This window comes from Hakea prostrata, chromosome 3, assembly GCF_041222555.1.
Source record: "Hakea prostrata isolate BN-2017 chromosome 3, UWA_Hpros_2, whole genome shotgun sequence".
NCBI lineage: Eukaryota > Viridiplantae > Streptophyta > Magnoliopsida > Proteales > Proteaceae > Hakea > Hakea prostrata.
Window position 1 is genome coordinate 9613415 of NC_142602.1, and position 19093 is coordinate 9632507.

The 19093-nt window shown below is 39.2% G+C and overlaps 1 protein-coding gene and 1 pseudogene across 2 annotated transcripts; one reads left to right on the forward strand and one right to left on the reverse strand.

Moving 5' to 3' along the window:
• Positions 1-171: 171 nt before the first annotated feature.
• On the forward strand, positions 172-3774 carry LOC149020722 (putative serine/threonine-protein kinase WNK3; annotated as a pseudogene). Its single transcript, XR_016171998.1, has 9 exons — positions 172-574; positions 844-881; positions 1011-1238; positions 1327-1550; positions 1632-1789; positions 2215-2398; positions 2501-2614; positions 2708-3586; positions 3668-3774. The product of XR_016171998.1 is annotated as a putative serine/threonine-protein kinase WNK3 (transcript).
• Positions 3775-4670: 896 nt separating this feature from the next.
• On the reverse strand, positions 4671-18572 carry SGF29A (SGF29 tudor-like domain-containing protein). Its single transcript, XM_089148932.1, has 9 exons — positions 18072-18572; positions 15525-15618; positions 14970-15034; positions 12898-13013; positions 12591-12676; positions 10080-10133; positions 5378-5528; positions 5249-5262; positions 4671-5086 (listed from the first exon to the last, which is right to left on the reverse strand). The coding sequence occupies exons 1-9, from the start codon at positions 18190-18192 to the stop codon at positions 4984-4986; spliced, it is 804 nt and encodes a 267-aa protein (XP_089005058.1). The 5' UTR covers positions 18193-18572; the 3' UTR covers positions 4671-4983.
• Positions 18573-19093: the final 521 nt, after the last annotated feature.

The window sequence follows — 19093 nt, forward strand, 5'->3', positions numbered from 1 at the left end:
CGGTAAGATAGTTATCCAATTCCCGGTTCTTAAACCCTAATTGGTCGGATCTTGCCCCGCTTCGCTCTCGGTGGTAGCGGATCCGACTTGTCGACACCAACATATTGACGAGTCACGGGAATAATAAGCAAAAGCGTTACGGTAAGCCGGCGTATCGGGTTCGCTGTCATCTCAATCGCAATTTCCACCTTCCTTTGAATCGTCCGGTTGTGTTCTTGACCTGCTCCTCCATCCATCAGCAATTTTGTCCACATCTCTCATCGGTTATCCAACTTCAACTGTTCAAACGCTTCCTTTTTGGTTTCTCCGTTTCCTTAATTGGATAGAGATTCCACAATCCTCTTATTGGTTTCCCCTTTCTAATTCGTTTTGGATTTGATTTGATTGGATTGACCTGATCTGGAAATTAGGGTTAAAGTATATTTTGTCTTCTCTGCAAGGAGCTATTCCTTTTAGCTTTACTTTTTCTTATCTTTCAAAAACATCGACAATGCTGGAGGATTCATCACCCGAACATGAAACGGACGATGATTCAGCGTTCGTCGAAATCGACCCCACTGGTAGATATGGTCGGGTTAGTATTTAGTCTTCTCCTTTCCACATCTGCAGTCCTGTTTATCTTAACTGCGATCGTTGCTTTTCAGTGCTTGGAAACTGGTTAGCATAAATAAAATACAAATGTTGATTCTTTCACCAATACTCATTCATTACAGATCATCAAAATTGAGAATTTGATGTCTATGGTGTTTCTCGTTTGTTCATGATTAGCTTACCTTTTCCTTATCGATGCTGTTATTGTGGGTTCTTATTTGGTTTCTGCTGGCCTTTTCTGATGCTTTGCAGTATGATGAGGTCTTAGGAAAGGGAGCATTCAAAACAGTGTATCCATTTCTTATCTTTTTCCCCTTTAATTCGCTCAACTAATTATTTCACCATTGACAATAAATTGATCCTTTATTACTGCCATTACTTGCAAATTGTGTGTCCTTAATGAATTGATTTTTTTTCAGCTATAGAGCTTTTGATGAATTGGAAGGAATCGAAGTAGCTTGGAATCAAGTCAGGGTGGCTGAGCTCTTGCAGAATTCAGTGGACTTGGAACGTCTCTATTCTGAAGTCCATTTGCTCAAGACTTTGAAGCACAAGAATATAATTAAGTTTTACAACTCATGGATCGACACGAAACTGAAGAATATTAACTTCATCACTGAGATTTTTACTTCAGGCACTTTACGCCAGTGGGGTTTTCCTCTTTCTATTTGTGATTCCTTTCCCAATTTTCTGGTTTCTTTGTGATGATGTCTTCAAATTTTCCTATTCCACTAGGTACCGTAAAAAGCACAAGCATGTTGATTTAAGAGCATTGAAGAATTGGTCAAGGCAGATATTGTCAGGCCTTCACTATCTTCACAGTCATGACCCACCGGTTATTCATCGAGACCTGAAGTGTGATAATATTTTTGTTAATGGAAACCAAGGTGAAGTGAAAATTGGTGACCTTGGACTTGCTGCCATTCTTCAACAGGCTCGCTCTGCTCACAGTGTCATTGGTGAGTAATTGCTTAAGTTCTTGGATTTAACCATTGAAGTAAACTTGTTCTTAGAGACTGAATTTTTGAGTATGGTTGTAGGGACTCCTGAGTTCATGGCACCAGAACTTTATGAAGAGGAATACAATGAGCTTGTGGATATCTATGCCTTTGGAATGTGTTTGCTTGAGCTGGTGACAATGGAATATCCTTATGTTGAATGCAGCAATGCAGCTCAAATATACAAGAAAGTGACCTCAGTAAGACAGACTAAAATTTTAATTTGCAGTTGGGTTGTCAGACATTTCAAGTTCTTTTATTCTATGTATCTACTTCGCTGACTGATCCAATTCCAAGAGCTAGCTTCTTGGCTAGTAGCTCCTTCCCATCACTGTGTGATTGATTAGATTATCTTTTCTTTAAAACTGCCTCTTTTTCTTAGCAAGCGTTGAAAATCTTATTATTTGGATCTCTACAGATTTGGTTTGGTCTATTATACAGAAAGTCTAACATGTGTTAATAACTTGTATGTATCAAAACTTGCAGATTTTATGTACGTAGTAGTCTCAATGGTTAGCCAACCCCATTTAGTTGGGACATAGGCTTATTGGTTATTGTTGTTGTGGCATTGATGGTACTTTCAGTGATCCTTCTTGAACTGACCTTATTAATTGTTTCTTTTTAGGGAATCAAGCCTGCATCGTTGGCTAAGGTTAAGGACCCAGTAGTAAAACAATTTATTGACAAATGCATTGCAAATGCTTCTGAGAGGTTGGCTGCAAGAGAACTTTTGATGGATCCCTTTCTACTACCAGATGAGGAGAATGGAAGTGTTGGTCGATCTTTACAACCTCCAGCCTCTCATCTAGGTTAAAATTCAAAACCACCTTCCTTTGATCTTGGTCTTTAATTTATTTATGCTAATAAGAGAACTGAAGTTGTTGTCTTCTCTCTCTCTGGTGCCCCCAAAGAATTAGGTGGTGAGAAAGATGAAGCATTTGAGGGGACCCGAGATTTCATGGTGGAAAGTCAAAGAAAAGACACCAACACAATATTCCTCAATCTACGCATTGCTGATTCTACAGGTTTCTAGTGTGTTTCCATTCAATTTTTTCTCCAAGGCAATATTATTTATTCTAGCATCTTGATAAGCCATGATACTAATTTTTGGTCCACAGGTGATGTCCAAAACATTGAGTTTCCTTTTGATATTGAGGAGGATACCTCCATAAGTGTTGCTAGTGAAATGGTCCAGGAATTGGACTTGACAGATCAAGATGTTACAGCCATCGCTGGGATGATTGATGCTGAAATTCGTGCCCATGTTCCTGGGTGGTTACCCAAAGAAATTTCAAGAGATAATATGGCTGGGCAGGATGCAATTTCTGGTAACTTTGAATTAGAAAATAAAGATTTATCCTCGAGGTCAGATGATTTGGGTTTTGATCAACTTCCTCCAGGTTGTAATCATGGTTCAGACTCCTCCAAGATACCTGGTGGAAGCCCTCAAGTTCAGCATTCATCATCAAACTTATTTTCTCAGGAAAGTTTAAATGGTAATAGTGATTTGGTTAGAGATACTGAGGAATCTCTATATATAGATAAAACAGTAGGAGATTATCCCAATGGAGTGGCCTCATCCGAACAAGAAGAAGAAACTTCAGGTCTGACCTCTGGAAATAATGAGAACATGGACATTGAACTACATGAGAGGTTTTCATCTGATGAGATTGTTGGAGAAAAAAGTAGAAATGATGCTTCTATTGATTTACCGGCTGGGAATCATGAAGTTTTGGTGGAACTGGGACCGGAAGGTGTCAAAATCGTTGTGGAGAAATTGGAGCATTTGTTGGAAATGCAACATAAGGAATTGGATGAATTGAGGAGTAAGCATCATCTAGCAAAAACAGATCTCCTAAAGGAAATACCTCCCGAAACTCGTGAGAAAGTATTGTCCTTTTGTTATTCAAAGGTTTGTCGTTCCAAGGTGAGCAATCAATCATGTTAATTGGATGATATTGCAATTGCTTACATATCTAATAATCTAGTTGATTAAGGCAAGTCGTTGGTACGCTAGAAAGCTGTTAGCATGTTCAAAGTTATTGGAAGAGTTGAGAGGTGGGACTTTCCACCTAAAGATTTTGGTAGTGGACAGGTTTCTATGGATGGATGCAATATGTTGGGGAATGCTGAGCATTTTGATATAAGTATTGCTGTCATTTTTGGAGATGTTTCCACCTCATAGTTCAGGAGTTCTTCTGCTGAGAAATCGGATAACAAATTCTAGGAATCACTTGGGCATGAAAAATGCAGTCCAAAATTGTCCATGATTTAAAGAATGGATACATACTACACATGATTGGTGATGCTAAGTTTGTTCACTGATGAGAGAAATTGGGTTTGTTTAATACTTAGGTTGATTCACGTGTATATCCATAGATTAACTTGGCTCATGAGTGGGTGGAATATACAGTGTACAGATCAATGTTTTATTCAGTTCAATAGCATTTGGCTTTCCACCTTAATGTACTGCTAAATTGGCAAATTATTTTTATTCTCATGCAATAAATATTGGACTGTCCTTGAAAAGAAGCTCGCCCAAGGTAGATGTTTGGTTGATTTTCCCCCTCAAGATGGTTTGTTTTCCATTGTGATGTATATTCATTTTGTAAGTTGGGTGGCCAATTCCAATTATTGATGGGGTGCTCTGAAATAGATGTCCGTCCTTTGCGTACTCCACTGGCGAAGGTAAAAGATAAGCTCTTCTCAATAAATCTTCCCCTTAAATGTGTTGTGTGTGTGAAAAGATGCAAATAACGCGTGACAAAAATGTATGAAAGAAATACAGCAACCATAGAAAATCCCAATTGGATTCGAACATTCACAAAGAATATTTTAATTTGACAATTTGATTTTTCAACTGACAAGTCAACTGGAAATATTTGACTGTCCTCATGAAACCAACGACAAAAAGAAAAAGAAAAAAACTTCTATCACTCTACACCTGGCAAAGCAAAGAAAAGAATCCAACCCTTCAGGCGGGTTTATGACAAATAGACCAAAATGTTATTACCTTTTCCTCTTAGAAACATCCAGGAATTTTTGACATTTACAAAAGCTGTATGCTGTATGCTGTATTCAGCAAACGAGTAATTTGATTTTTGCCTAAAAGTGGAAGTTGCCAGTTTGGGTAAAGGATAGATTCAACATCCATGAGATTTTTCGACATGGAGATCAGAAGTCATGATTTAACTTTCAACCTCAAATGTCATCATATAATATCTCTCTCTGAATTACCCTAATACATATACTATATTAGGGAGAAAATCCCATAAAATCTGCTATACAACTGACATTGGGTGGTGATATACAAAGTAAATCCTGGCTGTAAAAGAAACTGAACAGCCAATATTGACTAAAAAAAAAAAAATACACACAAAATGGAGATCAAATATCACTGCCGGTGTCCCTCAGGTAGAGGAACAACCTTGTGGAAGGGCACTGTCCTCTGGGGTAGAGACCCATCTTCTTCGTCGTCATCGAACTCCAACAAGTAACTGGCGAAAAGGCATGTAAATCAAGTTGTTATCCAAAATAACTAAGGTATATCATCATTATAGAAAGGTAGATATTGTTAGCCCAGGATAATTCATTGTGCTATTCATGCTTAGCAATTCTTAAAAAGTTGAACTTCAAAATAAATAAGATAAACAACTTACTCATCCGTCTTCTTCTGAAAGTCGGAAATTCATCAAAGAGCCACATTTGGAATATAAACAAGTCAGTCTCATTTGTAAGCATTTCAAGGAACAGGTAATTGCATGAAATATGAAATACTGCACTGTTACCTTGCGATGGGTGACAACAGTTGCTTTATATAAAGCAGTCGTCCCCGGATAAACAGCCAAAACATGTTTACCAGTTGGGTAATCTGGAGCACTAGAAAGATCAATTCGCTTTGGGAATGGAATAATTCTTGACATAGGGATCTTGTACTTTCTGAAAAATATATAAAAGACCAACAGCATCATCAAGATTATATATATTTATTTTATTCAACAGCAGACCAAATAAGAACAAAACACATCCCAACCATCCTTAGAGAATTCATCCTAGTATCCTAAAATCTCATCTTTAAGTTGCTGACTATATTGTATACTCATTTATTCACATGCTGGAGATGCATGCTTTTAGCATAGAAATTCCTGGTAACATAACATAATCCTTGGTTCCTTACCATTACCAAACTGGAAAGGTGACTTGGTCATGCTTCCAAGTAAAGAAACACTTTGTGACACCACAACAAACACCACCACGCCCCCCCCCCAAAAAAAAAAAAAAGAAGCAGTAGCCACAAAAGGAGATGCTGAGAAAGGATTTGAACATCTAAATAAATCAAGAGAGGATACAGCATTTTCTCCCTCTTAATATGTAGAAAACGCTGTCATCATCTGACACCTTCACTTGTTCTTCATTGTTGAAATCAACTTCAAGAAATAAACTAACAATTTTAAATAAATATGAATAAATTAACTTAGAAAGAAGATTGCAAGGATGGAATGGACTACAAGCCAAATCAGCACAATCTTAGCTAAAAATTAACCAGCTGATCGCGACTGAAGAATCCTACCCCAATGATCCTTAGTACTCAACAAAGGAAGAGCATAAATGAGTGCCAGATTCTTCGATTGAATTACTACATTTTCTTATTGCCCTGCAAAGATCTGGAGAACATCACCCATACCATATCCAGAACTCCTAGAATGCCTGCAGGGCTTGGTTCATAGAACAACATCTCAGCCATATCCCAACTAAATGGGGCTGGTAGCATGGAACCTAACAAAGACAAACTAATAAGGAAAACAGAAAAGAAACACAACAATAACAAAACCCTTCCTACACAAATAGAAACAAGAACTAGACTGTGTATGTCTTGCTTCAACACTTCTCCTACAGTCATTTTTGGCCTACCCCTGGCTCTTTTAAAATCTATAAACAGAATAAAGTTTGTCCTCCAAAGTGGAGCATCCAAAAGCCTTCATTAAACATGGCCATGCCATTTCACCACCCCAAGAAAAATTACCCACACCACTCAGATGATGTTCTTGTAGCACCCTCAAATCAGAGCAACTTCCAAACCAGCTCTGATATTATCATTCCTGGTTTTGCCACTCATTCATCTCAGCACCCTTGTTGCCGCTACACTTAACTTATTTATGTGGATCTTTCTCAACAGCCCAACACTTCATGCCACACATCATAGCCAGTCTCAATGACCGTCATTTAAAATTTTCCATTAAGCTTTAAAGGAATCCCATAACATTCCAGACGCTCATCTCCACTTTATCCAACCTATATTCTGATCTTTGAGAGACATCATGTTCTATATTGATTGATCCAAGGACCAAGATACCTGAATGGTTAATGACAAATCAACATTAAATCAATGGCATCAGAAGTGGAAGGGAATCAAAGCCTGGGTATCATACTATCATCATAAATGTAGGGGAAAAGGAGGGCTCCAACAGCCAATCAATCACGTAGAATAAGACTTCCAGGAGAAGACCTACATAAGTTGATTGGTAGTTCTCAGCGTGTTGCTTTAGTGATGATGATACAATAACTTCTATGACATCTTCCCTAATCTTAGAAAGTATTTCCTTTTCCCATGGGCACCAAAAATCAGTTATCAGAAGAAACGTCCACAATAACTATGGTCGTACATGCAAGATGCCACAAGACAGCCCAAATAAAGCCAAACAGCCTTGCAGATAGCACATACTCCACATTCAAATTTTTAGAGAACAACAATTGAAATTTGTTCATGCATAACAACCCAGCCCGGGCCCAAAAGGGGGGGGCCCCCCCCCCCCCAAACCCCCCCCCGGGGGGGGAAACCCCCCCCCACCCCCCCGAAAAAAACCCCCCCCGGTGTGGGGGGGAAAAGAAAAAGGCCCCACCACAACAACAACAACAACAAAAGCCCTTCCCAACAAATGGGGCGGCACAGGACGCCCTCCAACAGCGCAAGGCCAGCAGAACAAGGCCAAGCAACAATCCCCACCACCTCCAAGGTACTAGGTCACCCCAGCCCAGCCCAATATGGATAACACCCCGACAGGAGCAAAGGCTCCGGAACGGGGGCCACCCAAACGACTCTCAAGCACACAGGGAGCAACCCCGACCAACCAAAGACGACACCATCCTAGTGCCACTCACCACAGCATCTCACGCACCGAGATCGAAGATCAACAGCCCAACACTCGACGACACAAGCGGCGGACAACGGTCCATAAAACCAAGCAATGGAATACGCGACACAAAGACCCCGGATGCACCCCCACCATCCACCCAAACGGGAAACCCATCCAAACACCCACAGATGAACCAGGTACCAAAACAACACCGAGAACTCTATCGCAAGACACCACCACATCTGCCCGATCATGACTAAAGTTACAAACTAGATATTCGTCTTCGAGCACTAAGTTTAAAGCCTTTTGATTCCAAAGCCACCTCCAGATCCTAAGGTATTAATCCCCACTTGGGCTCACAATCAACACAATACATCCGCAAAAGCATACACCGGGGACCACTGAATGCGGAACATCCAACCGGCAAAAGATATGGGCTAAAGGACCCGAGAGCCAAGACGGAACAGCCCCAGCAACACAGCACCGAACCACAACAATCCAACTATATCTACAAACGCAACACCCTCAGACGCCAAATAACGCCAGGGACCTATCAAAGCCAGGTCAAAAAACCAAGAAGGCACACAACCTCCAAAGTCCCAATAAGAAAAGCCCGGAGACCGGCAAAACCCAAAGGCTCGAAGAGAAGGCCAACGGGCAAACCTCCCAAATCATCGATGGCTCATCAAAATGCCTCATAGTATTACAACGAATATCTCCTTTATTTTTGTAAATGGAACCACAACACTCCCTCCAACATCCGGCATCCCGGCTCATAATCTAAAACAACCAGCAACCAAACAGTCCAGGGCCAAGCCCCAACCAAGGGACATAGACCGGGCCAAGTTCACCCCTAAAGCACGGACAGAAACTACGAATAAGGGACACGGGCCGGTGAAAAGTGTAATCGCAAACATAAGTGCTTGAAGAATGCTCATTTAGTAAACTAGAGAAATAGGTTTCCACCTTAAATCCTCCAGGAACTAAACTTTACCACTCCAAAACATCAACAGAAGACCACCCACCCACAGCACAAAATAGACCCCCGGCCCAACAGAAACCAACCCCGCGAACAGCCACACAACCAACCGAAGACCTCAACACCAGCTTTGCCAGTCAAAACTAGCACCAAGGCAGCGAACCACACCCACCACCACGCCAAAGAAGGATCTCCGATTCACCAGAAATCAGCCACCAAAACAAGCCACCATCCACAGCAGGACCCAAATCCACCGGACTACAAAGAAGGAAGAGACCCCCAAACCACCAACGGGAAGACCAGACCAGTGTCGGGACTAAGCACATACCAAGACCACAAGTCATGTGTGCGTAAGCCGGATCACCTTGCAACCTGCACAACAACTACAGCCCAGAGGAAGAAACAGGCCAGGCCACGAAAGAAAAATGCTCATCCGAAAAAGAAAAAGAAGACAAAAGCGAGAAAACCAAAAGAAACCCGCACCAAAAACCGAAGACCAAAGCCAAAAACCAGAAACCCGGAACGAGAACCACCAACCCAAAAGCAGACACAGCCACGAGGGAAGACAAAAAGAACCAAAGGAAGAAAAAACCCAAACAACCAAAAAAACACAACCACCAGACCGACCAAAGAAAGCACCAAGGACCCAAGGAAGAAGAAAACCCAACACACAACAGACCGTAGAGATCAGTTAAGAGAAAGAGGAGGGGGGGGAGGGGGGGGGGGGGGGGGGGGGGGGGGGGGGAGAGACAAAAGGGGAAGGGGGGATTACTCCAACATAAACCTTCAACCACCCTGTGGAGCATCTCTTGGTGATTCAGGAACCAGCTTCAGACTTTGTCATTTCAAGATATCCCCTGAAGGAGAAGCTACCAAGGGAACTACTTTCTTGTATCCGCTACAACACTTCTTGTTTGCATGTTACTCCAGTGGAATTCAGTATCAAGGAGGAGAAAAGGTCTTTCCCTCAAAGAGTCTTGGCTAGAGGTGGGGCAGGAGCATGCTGCAGCAATTAGCACATGCTGACATCTGAAAGTGCTTCGACAATGTAATGCCAGATAATAAGCATCTATTGGATTTACTGGCAGAACACATCGATGGTCCTCTCATTAATAATCATGATGACTCATCAATTATTCCACTAAAAATATTGAAGAGTCACCAATGAATGAAAATAGGGTTTTGTCCATATTAGCAAGCTTAGGAGAATTTTCACATACAATAAACAAATCTCTGTCCGTTTGGTTGAATGATTTCAACACCATCGTACCGCCCACATTGAATAAAAGAGAGGAAGTTCATCCAAACTATAGTGAGAAATGAAAGGAACACTTAATCAGGAAAAATCCAAGGTACAGTTACAAGAACGAAGTTTACCTCTGGCCCCCACCATCTTCATCGTCGCCGGGCTCCTCATCAAGAACCTCAAATCTGCATAAGGATTTGAAGTTTAATGAATAAGGAGAACAACTTCCAAACTATATTACAAAGAATGTCATATAAAACCAATCTTGGAGGGAAAGTTTTGATAGAACCAAGAAATAACAGACATAAAATCATACTAGCTGATATGCAGCTGTGAGATGGACAAGAAGCAAGACAAGAGAAAAAATCAGAAACACGAACACTTGCACAAGGGTAGACAACGAAGAAAATTGAAAATGATGGGTCATTCAGGTAAATATTAATCAAAGCAACATTTGGAGGAAGAAGGATTAAATGGTGAAAGTCAAGGAATTAGAGCAAAATGTTTGGGAAGAAGTAATATATAAGATGGGTGGAGTTGCAGGACAGGGTAGACATAGCCAATCCAGTTACAAGGACCAGCCTCAGCTGCATTGTACGCATGACTAGATATTTCAGTTGAGAATAAAGATTTGAACACCGTTCTGCATCCTTTAAAGGAAAAGTGATGTTAATGGTCGTTTAATTCCTAAGTTGGCGATTATAATGGATCATAGGAGTACATGAGGAATAAACATTTCATGGATAACAACTTGGGAATCATGAGTCATTAACAACTTAATTCAAGATTATACTGGTTCAAGGGTCAGCAAAATGAATATACAAATGGAATTTTTTTTTTTAATCCAAATGACAAATAGAAGTTTTTATTATGTTTTCTTGAATTGTAACTTGACACTCAATATTTCAGAAGAAAAATAATTAACGCAGTAGACAATTCCAGTCCTGTCCAAAAAATTAACGAAGTAGACAATTCCAGTCCAGTTCAAAACCTACTGCCAAACCAAGTATCACAAGTTCGACCAATCAAATTAAATGCAAGATATATTCATCAAAGATACGCACTCCGCAGCAGCATTATATTCAGAGTTCAGACAGGATTGTTGAATAGCACCATTCATGGTTGTAAGGACCATAAGAAGGCTGATACAACATGGTTTTCTATGCCGAGGAAGTGTAAAATCCAGAGACATAATGTGATGCATGTTTTAGACTAAGACCTATAAATAACTGAAGTATCATCTCACGATGAGTCCATATTTGTTGAATGGAAATACAGATCAGGCAAACTGGATTTTGAGGTAATAGGATTAGTGTTGCAGAAGGAATAATCTAGAGTAGGTTCAATGTGATGTACCTATGGTTCCAATGCTGTAAAAGTGATGTTTTCTGTTTTTCTACTTTCTTGAAAAATATCTACTGGATATGTTGAAAGCTTTCATGGAAGGATTGAAAGAATAACATAAATAAATAAAAACTTACTTTGGGGTGATTAGTTTTTTTTTTTTTTTTTTTTTCCTTTAGGGGGTTGGGGGGGGGGGGGGGGAGCTAACAACATTGTACTCTTCAACCAACATGCACAACACAAGGCTCAACATACTTTCAACAGCATAAGTCTAAAAGAGCCATGTGTTTACTAATCAGGATTCAGAATTTTAGTATCCAACTTAGAAAGCCAAGGCTTAAGGTGGAAGAAAATTCCATCCTCCTCTGTAAAGACCTGAAATCATTCACCTGACTAATGAATTTGATTGGTCATCACATTAACTACACTAATCAATTATACCTTCCATGGCAAGAAGTTATGACTTATACCCCAAGAGGAAATATCCGAGTTGCTGACAATTTGTGACTTATGGAAATGAAACGTTTGATAAACTCAAATTTGTTTCTCCTACCAACTCCCTCGTCTAAAAATGGCTGTTCTTTTCAGATAAAATGGATTTATCAAACAGGAATAATTGCTCTCTCCACTTTGATCTATTGAATGTGAATAGTCAGGAAAACCCTGTCAAAACTCCAGCTGTTCCCAGTTTCTTATTCTCAATACCTCCCCGTTAGACTGATGACTTGGAAGCTAAATACAAAGAAGGAAGTGTGGATATCTAACTAAGACAATAAAAGACTGGGTGGGCCATCCTCTGGGGCCAAAAAAGGAGGAAGACAACCTGGTGTGAATTGGCTACTCATATCATGGGCCTTTTAGGCCAGCTGCTATTTTCACGGATTCGACAGTGAGCCAACAAATTGGAAGTCTGTTTATAATTCCACCACAGCTCTTCTTGCTACTCAGTCCAACACAGATTCATGTTCATTTCCTCCACCAGTTGTCAAGGATGCCGACGCAAAGTTTATTTGTTAAGTCACCAATCATTATACCTCCCCCCCCTCCCCCTTTCCAAAAAAAAAAAACCCAATCCCTCAAAAGCAAGCAAGGAAGAGAAAGAAAAAAATCCTCTTCCTCTACTGAATTTTTTAAGTGCCTACTAACAAACTGGAGACTTCTTGTCAGCTTGCCTACTCTTCTCCACCATCCAAAATAAAAACTGGGAGGAAAGTGAACAAAAAATGGAAGTGTAACTCCCTCTAGTCATAGTGCCAGTAGAAAATAGAACAACTCCCTTAGTAAACAACTGAGCTTACTCTTTTGCTTCTCTATCAAAATGGATTACTTTTACAACAAACCACTCGTGTTTCTCAGCTCCATCAGGTGTGACCCTCGCTGCTACCTGAAAACATATAATAATTGAAGCCAACAACTTCAGTTAAAAATCAACTACTTCATGGAAAAAAGAGTCAGAAAAGGAGAAATCTGCATTCAATGAACAAAACCATAAGAGGTGGGTGGGGAAGTGGGGGGAGAGAGAGAGAGAACTGTTAACTTTTGATTCTTAGGTAGGTATTTTGAAACATTGGCATTAAATGAATTTCTGCATAATCATTAAAATACCTGTTCACCCTTTAGACTAGCAGCCAGCTCAAGTTGGCTACGCATGGATACCGCAGAAGGGAGTCTTGACATATCTGAATCAGCCTTCATTCGTTTCTTTTTTGGTTCACTTCCATCTAGAAGGAATCAACCAAATAAATCTAGGTGAGACTACTAATAGAAATAAACTTAACTGTTGAAAACCAGACAATTAACAGGCCAACAGAGTCTAGAACAGGAGGAAATGCTTTTCCCTTCCATGTTAAGCAATTTAGTGGCCTACTTGGGGTGTTGACAAATAAAAGGCAGCAAATATACACACACATAGAAATATGTTATAAAGTAGTCCAACCAACATGTTAAACACAATGAGATTGACTGTGCAACAACCGATCATAATGAAGAAGCCACTATCAAACTACATCCATCATATGGTAACCAGACTGTGAGAGATCACTACTGTATCAGGTTTTTTTCTAAGTCAATTTACTGATTTACCAGGCCATCATCGATTAGCTTGAAGCATTAACTTTACATGACAAGAAAAATTTCAGCAGAAACTCCGGGTGCTAGGCGTTGTGGTGGGAAGTCAAAGCAGACCTCACCATCTTAAGGGTGAGAAACATGGAAACACCTCTACTGGTTTGACGATGACCCGCCGGGGGGGGGGGTTACTACCAGCAGGAACAATAATAGCCACTATTATAAGAGTTTTAGCACTGATTGTAGTAATCAATGCTGACTAGGATTTGATTAACACTCCGTACACTTTTTGTGGTTACGTCTCTTATTCTGACGTTCTGGCAACCTATTTGGGTTATGATTCATTTATTGAATTGGTTCAACTAATATCTAACTTAGTGTAGCAATCATAATCAGAGTACCAGAAGCCGTTGCGAAGAAGATATACCATGAATCATGACAATCAAGACATAAGAGAAAAGACCCATGTGTATATACGTTGTTGGTGGCCCTTGCTTGATAGCGAGCTTTTAAGATAAGTGATTGTACCATAGTACCAGAACCAAGAAGTCGGGTGTTCAATCACCAGGAAGTGCAACTGGTTTGTGGTATGTCGTGTTGTGCTTCTACAAGTTGGGTGTGCCCCTTGGTGCCACACAATGATGACAGTGACATGACACATGCAGAGCTATGGTATATTGGTATGGGCACACACATAAAGGGGTTATTGTCATCTATTGATATGATTGACAAGTAGTTGGAACAGACACTTTAATGCATTGAATTTCATCTGACAGCAGTCTACTGTTTGGCCATGGGGATTCATGGCCTGCAGATGGACATCTTCTTTAGACGTCATCGAGCACGTATTCTTCAATCTCATAGGGTTCTTTGCATCTCAAATCTATTCAACAGGGCAAACTTGGTGCCAAAGGCTTCCACACAAACAAAATCTGGGGGGGCAGTTTTCCTGTGCAGTTTTACTCCGAGAATTTTTGCTGGGAAGCTGTTAAGATGCCTCAAGGCTACAACTGGGATCCATGCATATCAGTTTTCTAGTGTTTTTTTAACCAAAATAAAAAATAAAAAAAGTTTTCAAAAAATTTTCAGAATACCACCAACCCTTAATTTTCAATGGTGAAAGAAATCACTTCTTTCTTAAGCAAGAACGTTTTAGGCCAATTTATTCATATCTTAGTTTGATATTCTTTTATGTTTCCAAAAATTTTACAAACTTCTCTGTTAAAATCATAGTTGTCATGGAATATAGGCAACCCAAGGCTTTGGCAGGAGCTTGGAAGTAAGGTATGAACAAAAGAGACCAAGGCATATAACAAATCTGGATAGCAAGACATCACCTACAATCAATCAACTAATCTTGGAAAACGCCTAGTCAACCAGGCAATTGCTATTGCCAATTTATAGGATATCTTCATGAATCTTTATGTCAACTAATCATTCTGAATAAAAAGCCACCAACATTCTAGGCTTTAGAAGCAGAGAGCCAACCATACATACCCTAGAAGTCATGAAGTCATATCCAAAACATTATGAGGTTTCTATTATGGCAGAATCAAATACCAGTATTTTCACAAAGCCATACAACATACATTATGAGTTCTGGCTCAAACCTTTTCTGCGATGCCCACACTGTAGCATAAAAGAATCCAGTTCAGTCATCAATGAGCTTGAAACACTGCAGTAAAGAAATCCAAAATGAAAAGGATGTTCCAGGCATAATGAAAAGGATGTTCCAAGAATAAGCAAGCTAGCAATGATCCACTAGGACTACTAAACAAGAACAGTCATAAAAGCACATTCTCCCTTCCCCCACAAATTTCTTGAAGGAGGCGACTCAAAGAAGTATGCAAAATAATCCAATATTTGACAGGATACAATACTTCCTCTGTTTGTATGATCATACTAATTAGTTTCCTTTTCTTCCTAAACAGCGAACCCAGTGCCAAAGGCTTCCGAACAAGCAGAATCCAGGGGCACAGTTTTCCTACGCAGTCTTAACACCAACAACTTATGCTGGAAGGCTGTTTCGATGCCTTGACCTCAGGGCTACAACTGTTGTCCACCAACTGTTGCGCCATGGCCCGCCCCTAGTTTTCTTTTCTTCCTATACAGTACACACATAAACTCCTGTAACATTGTCACATTGATTATACTTCTAGACATACTTGACTTCATTTTCTGTAAGTTCTTTAGCCTTTTGATACAATTCCCGAAGCTTCACCAGCATGTCATCACCTGACTTCTCGATCAACTCAGGACCTGCATTGACAAGCAAGAGATCCTAGATGAAATAAAGATGATGGATTTATAGGAAACTATATAAATACTTCAGAAAACTCACTAGGACAACCACCACGGAAAACACAAGAAGACAAAAGATAGGAAACCACAGTTCCGAACGAAGAATTACAAGAAATCTAAGGAAATATGAGCCAATCGAAAGCCAACTATTTAGCAGTGCCGACATAGAGGTCTCCATAAATAATGACATGACAAAAAAGCAATCAGATTCACTGCATGCATCAAAACTAAATATGACAGGTTCTATTTTTTCCTCATAAAGCAAACCAAATGGTGGAACTTTGCAGGTGACTACAATAATATAGCAGGAAAGGATAAAATCAAATGGTGGAACTTTGCAGGTGACCACAATAATATAGCAGGAAAGGATATACAACCATCTAATGGAGGTGACCACAGCAATATAGCAGAGGAAGATGGTCCAAAGGAATTCTTTGTCGCGTCATTTCGACTCATCCAATTCGAAATTGACTCAAGCTTGAATACCTTTCACTCTCTCAGCAAGAGAGAATCCCCTCCGGGAATTCCCTGGGTCAGTTCATCAATAATTTGAAAGATCCTTATTTCATCATTCAATCTCAGCTTACAACTTCCATAGGAATCAATATGGGTAGAGTACGGTTCCTCAATCAACGCCTAGGCAGGGAAATCGCTCTAATAATATTTGTTTTCAATCTCAGTATAAAAACAGAGCTTTCGATCAACATTTATGGAACTAACCATAGCTCTTTCAGTCTTTGTCTCATCTTGATCTGCTGTTTCACTTGTAATGGTGATAGTTTTGCTTCGCTATCATATCGTCAAGTGTGAGTGGGGTAGAGAAGAAGAAAAAGAATGAAGGATACACCACCATATAATGTCTCTATTAAAACATAATCAGCTATACAGTCTTCAACTGTGATAAATAAATACAGGTAAAAATTGTGATAGGCATCAGGCAATTTTGGGAGGAAACTATCATTAATGCTGCTTCTAGTTTCTATTTTTGGACAAAAGCTATTTCTTTATGGAAATAACACAACTATTTAGTATGGTAAAATAACATCATATCATTCAAAATCCATTTATTTAGAATAGCAACAAGAACTAACCAAGCCTTTAAGTTTCCATACAAAGGCAGAGTCATAGTTGATGACTGCAGGACACCTAGCATATGTTGTAACTAGCAAAACGTATGTATGATATAATACCATGTACTTCACTGACACATTATTATTGCATGCAAGTTTAGTGACACATCATTGTAACTTTCCTCCACAAAAAGCAGTCAGTACACTTTCTTATTAGGCAGGCATAAAATAGAACATTTCCCCTTATAAATATGAATAATGGACGTGCATGCTGTTGATGCAGATCACCTGGTATCTATCCGCCGTAGAAATTGCATAAAGAATAATATAAATTACATCCCATGTGGATCAAGTTCACGAAATGTAGCACAAAAAGCCACAGAAACTTTTCTAACAACCAACTTGAATGGCAGTCATCAACTGAGCAAATTGATGGTGATCAAATCTGGTAAGTGAAATAACAAACTAAACTCTCCATTGAGCTACAACTGAGGGTTTTTAACCCATTCTACTATATTATTAAAGTTGAAGATGTTAGCTACCAAGAAAAAAAAATTCGTGGCATTATAGATATAGTTACCCAAAAAAAAGGAAGAAAGAAAGATACAGTCACAAAGTAAAATTTCATGTAGTAGAACTGAAATGTGACAAGAATTGAAACATTTTGGCGTTGCCATAGTACTATGTGAGATAATAATTTCAAAAGTAACATTCCTTTTCTTTTGGGCCTAAATTTTCCATTTTAGTATTGATTTGATTTTACTTCCCTTCCCTTCATTTGCCTTGCAATCAGGTATAACCTAAATGAAAAATCTTATACGTAAATGTAGAATTTACACAATTTATCTGGAAAGGGGAAAAGAAAAACTGATAACTTTTACAATATAGAAATTTTCGAATGAATACAAGAATAAGCAAATCGTTAGAAGATCAAACAAACATAAATTTCAGAAAAGGCACCGTAAATATGCACCTAACAAGCATTCATGCAGTACAGAAAAGCATTTCAGAGAGGATCACGTTGAGGAGCACAGCAAAGAACAACGAGCAGTTCAGACATTTCGACACATCAAATTTACTAGAACCTAGACCTTCTTAACTAACTAAAGGTAAATCTAACAAGTAACTTTCAGTGGACGTATAGAATTCAAGAAGTTCAAAAAACATTTAAAGAATTTAAAGGATCATCAAAGAAAATTAAAATAGATAAAAATCTGACAATAATTATAATTATTAGAAAAACAATATATCAAGGATCGAATGATAATTATTTCAACAAAGAAAAAAATACATCGTTGTGAGAAAGAAAAAGTTAGCAAATTGGGAGTTGCAAAAACCTACTTGTTTGAAGTTTTTTATGAATTCTGTTGATCTCCGCAACAACGCCCTCTTGCTCTTTCCTCAACTTGTCAAGCTCCCTTGAATGTTCCATAATGCTGACAGTTTCGGCTGTATTTGACATATGTTCTCACTAACGCTAATACTAAGCCAGCAAGTTGGTGATTCATCCAACACAGTTACTGCATCATCTGAAACATCAATAGCAATAACAGGAGAACAGAACCTGAAATTTGAGAAACTTGGATTTGAGCGCCAAACGTATACCAGGTAGAGTTGGGAACTCAAATCGGGGAAGAACCAAAGAGGAAGGGAAGGGGGAAAAAGGGCCAGATAGCTCTCAGGCCAAGAAAGGCAAGATCCTTGGTATGCGTTATTATTCACTTACACTTATACCATTAAAAGAAAAAAGTTATTTTTCATTTTCAAAACCATAATCTTATGAAGCATAAATCTCGTTTGCTTCCGAGTTTACAGATGGCCTAGGGTAGGGTAAGACACGAACCTCTACATCAACAACAAAAAATATTTCCATATAAGAAAAAAAAGTGAGAGAATATTACTGTTATTAGTTATTACCCAAAAAAAATGAAACACCGATGAAGTGACGTGTAAAATCAAATAACAACATAAATTGTGACGTGTAACATCAAATAACAACATAAATGTACCACAAAGAAGAAATAATAACAAGTGAAAGAATCTTGATGGTAATCGACCAATCACTCTTTTCTCCTAGAGACTTTTTTTTTTTTTTTTTTTGACATGTGTATAGTTTGATGCAAGGTAGGAGGGTCAAAACCTAACCCAAACTGGCCGTATAGCCGGTCCGAACCAAAATTTAATGGGTTGTGTTTGGGTTGAACAACCTCAGTCCATAATGGTTTGGGCTGGGCCGAGCCAACTAGTGTGTAGCCCGTTAGCCCGAATTGTTTGGCCTGAAACCAGCTTGAACCTTAACCAACCGGTTAAACCCGTTATAAATAAATAAAATCAATTTAAATGTAAAAAATAAGAAAACCTCC

Bases quoted from the DNA above. Each gene is read 5' to 3' on its own strand.
- SGF29A (XM_089148932.1), bottom strand. From the start codon at position 18,192: ATGTCAAATACAGCCGAAACTGTCAGCATTATGGAACATTCAAGGGAG. The intron at 12,677-12,897 runs GTATTTTAATGA...ATATGTTTTCAG, and splicing joins CTAGTCTAAAGGGTGAACAG to GTAGCAGCGAGGGTCACACC. The intron at 5,529-10,079 runs GTAAACTTCGTT...TATATTTTTCAG, and splicing joins GAAGATGGTGGGGGCCAGAG to AAAGTACAAGATCCCTATGT.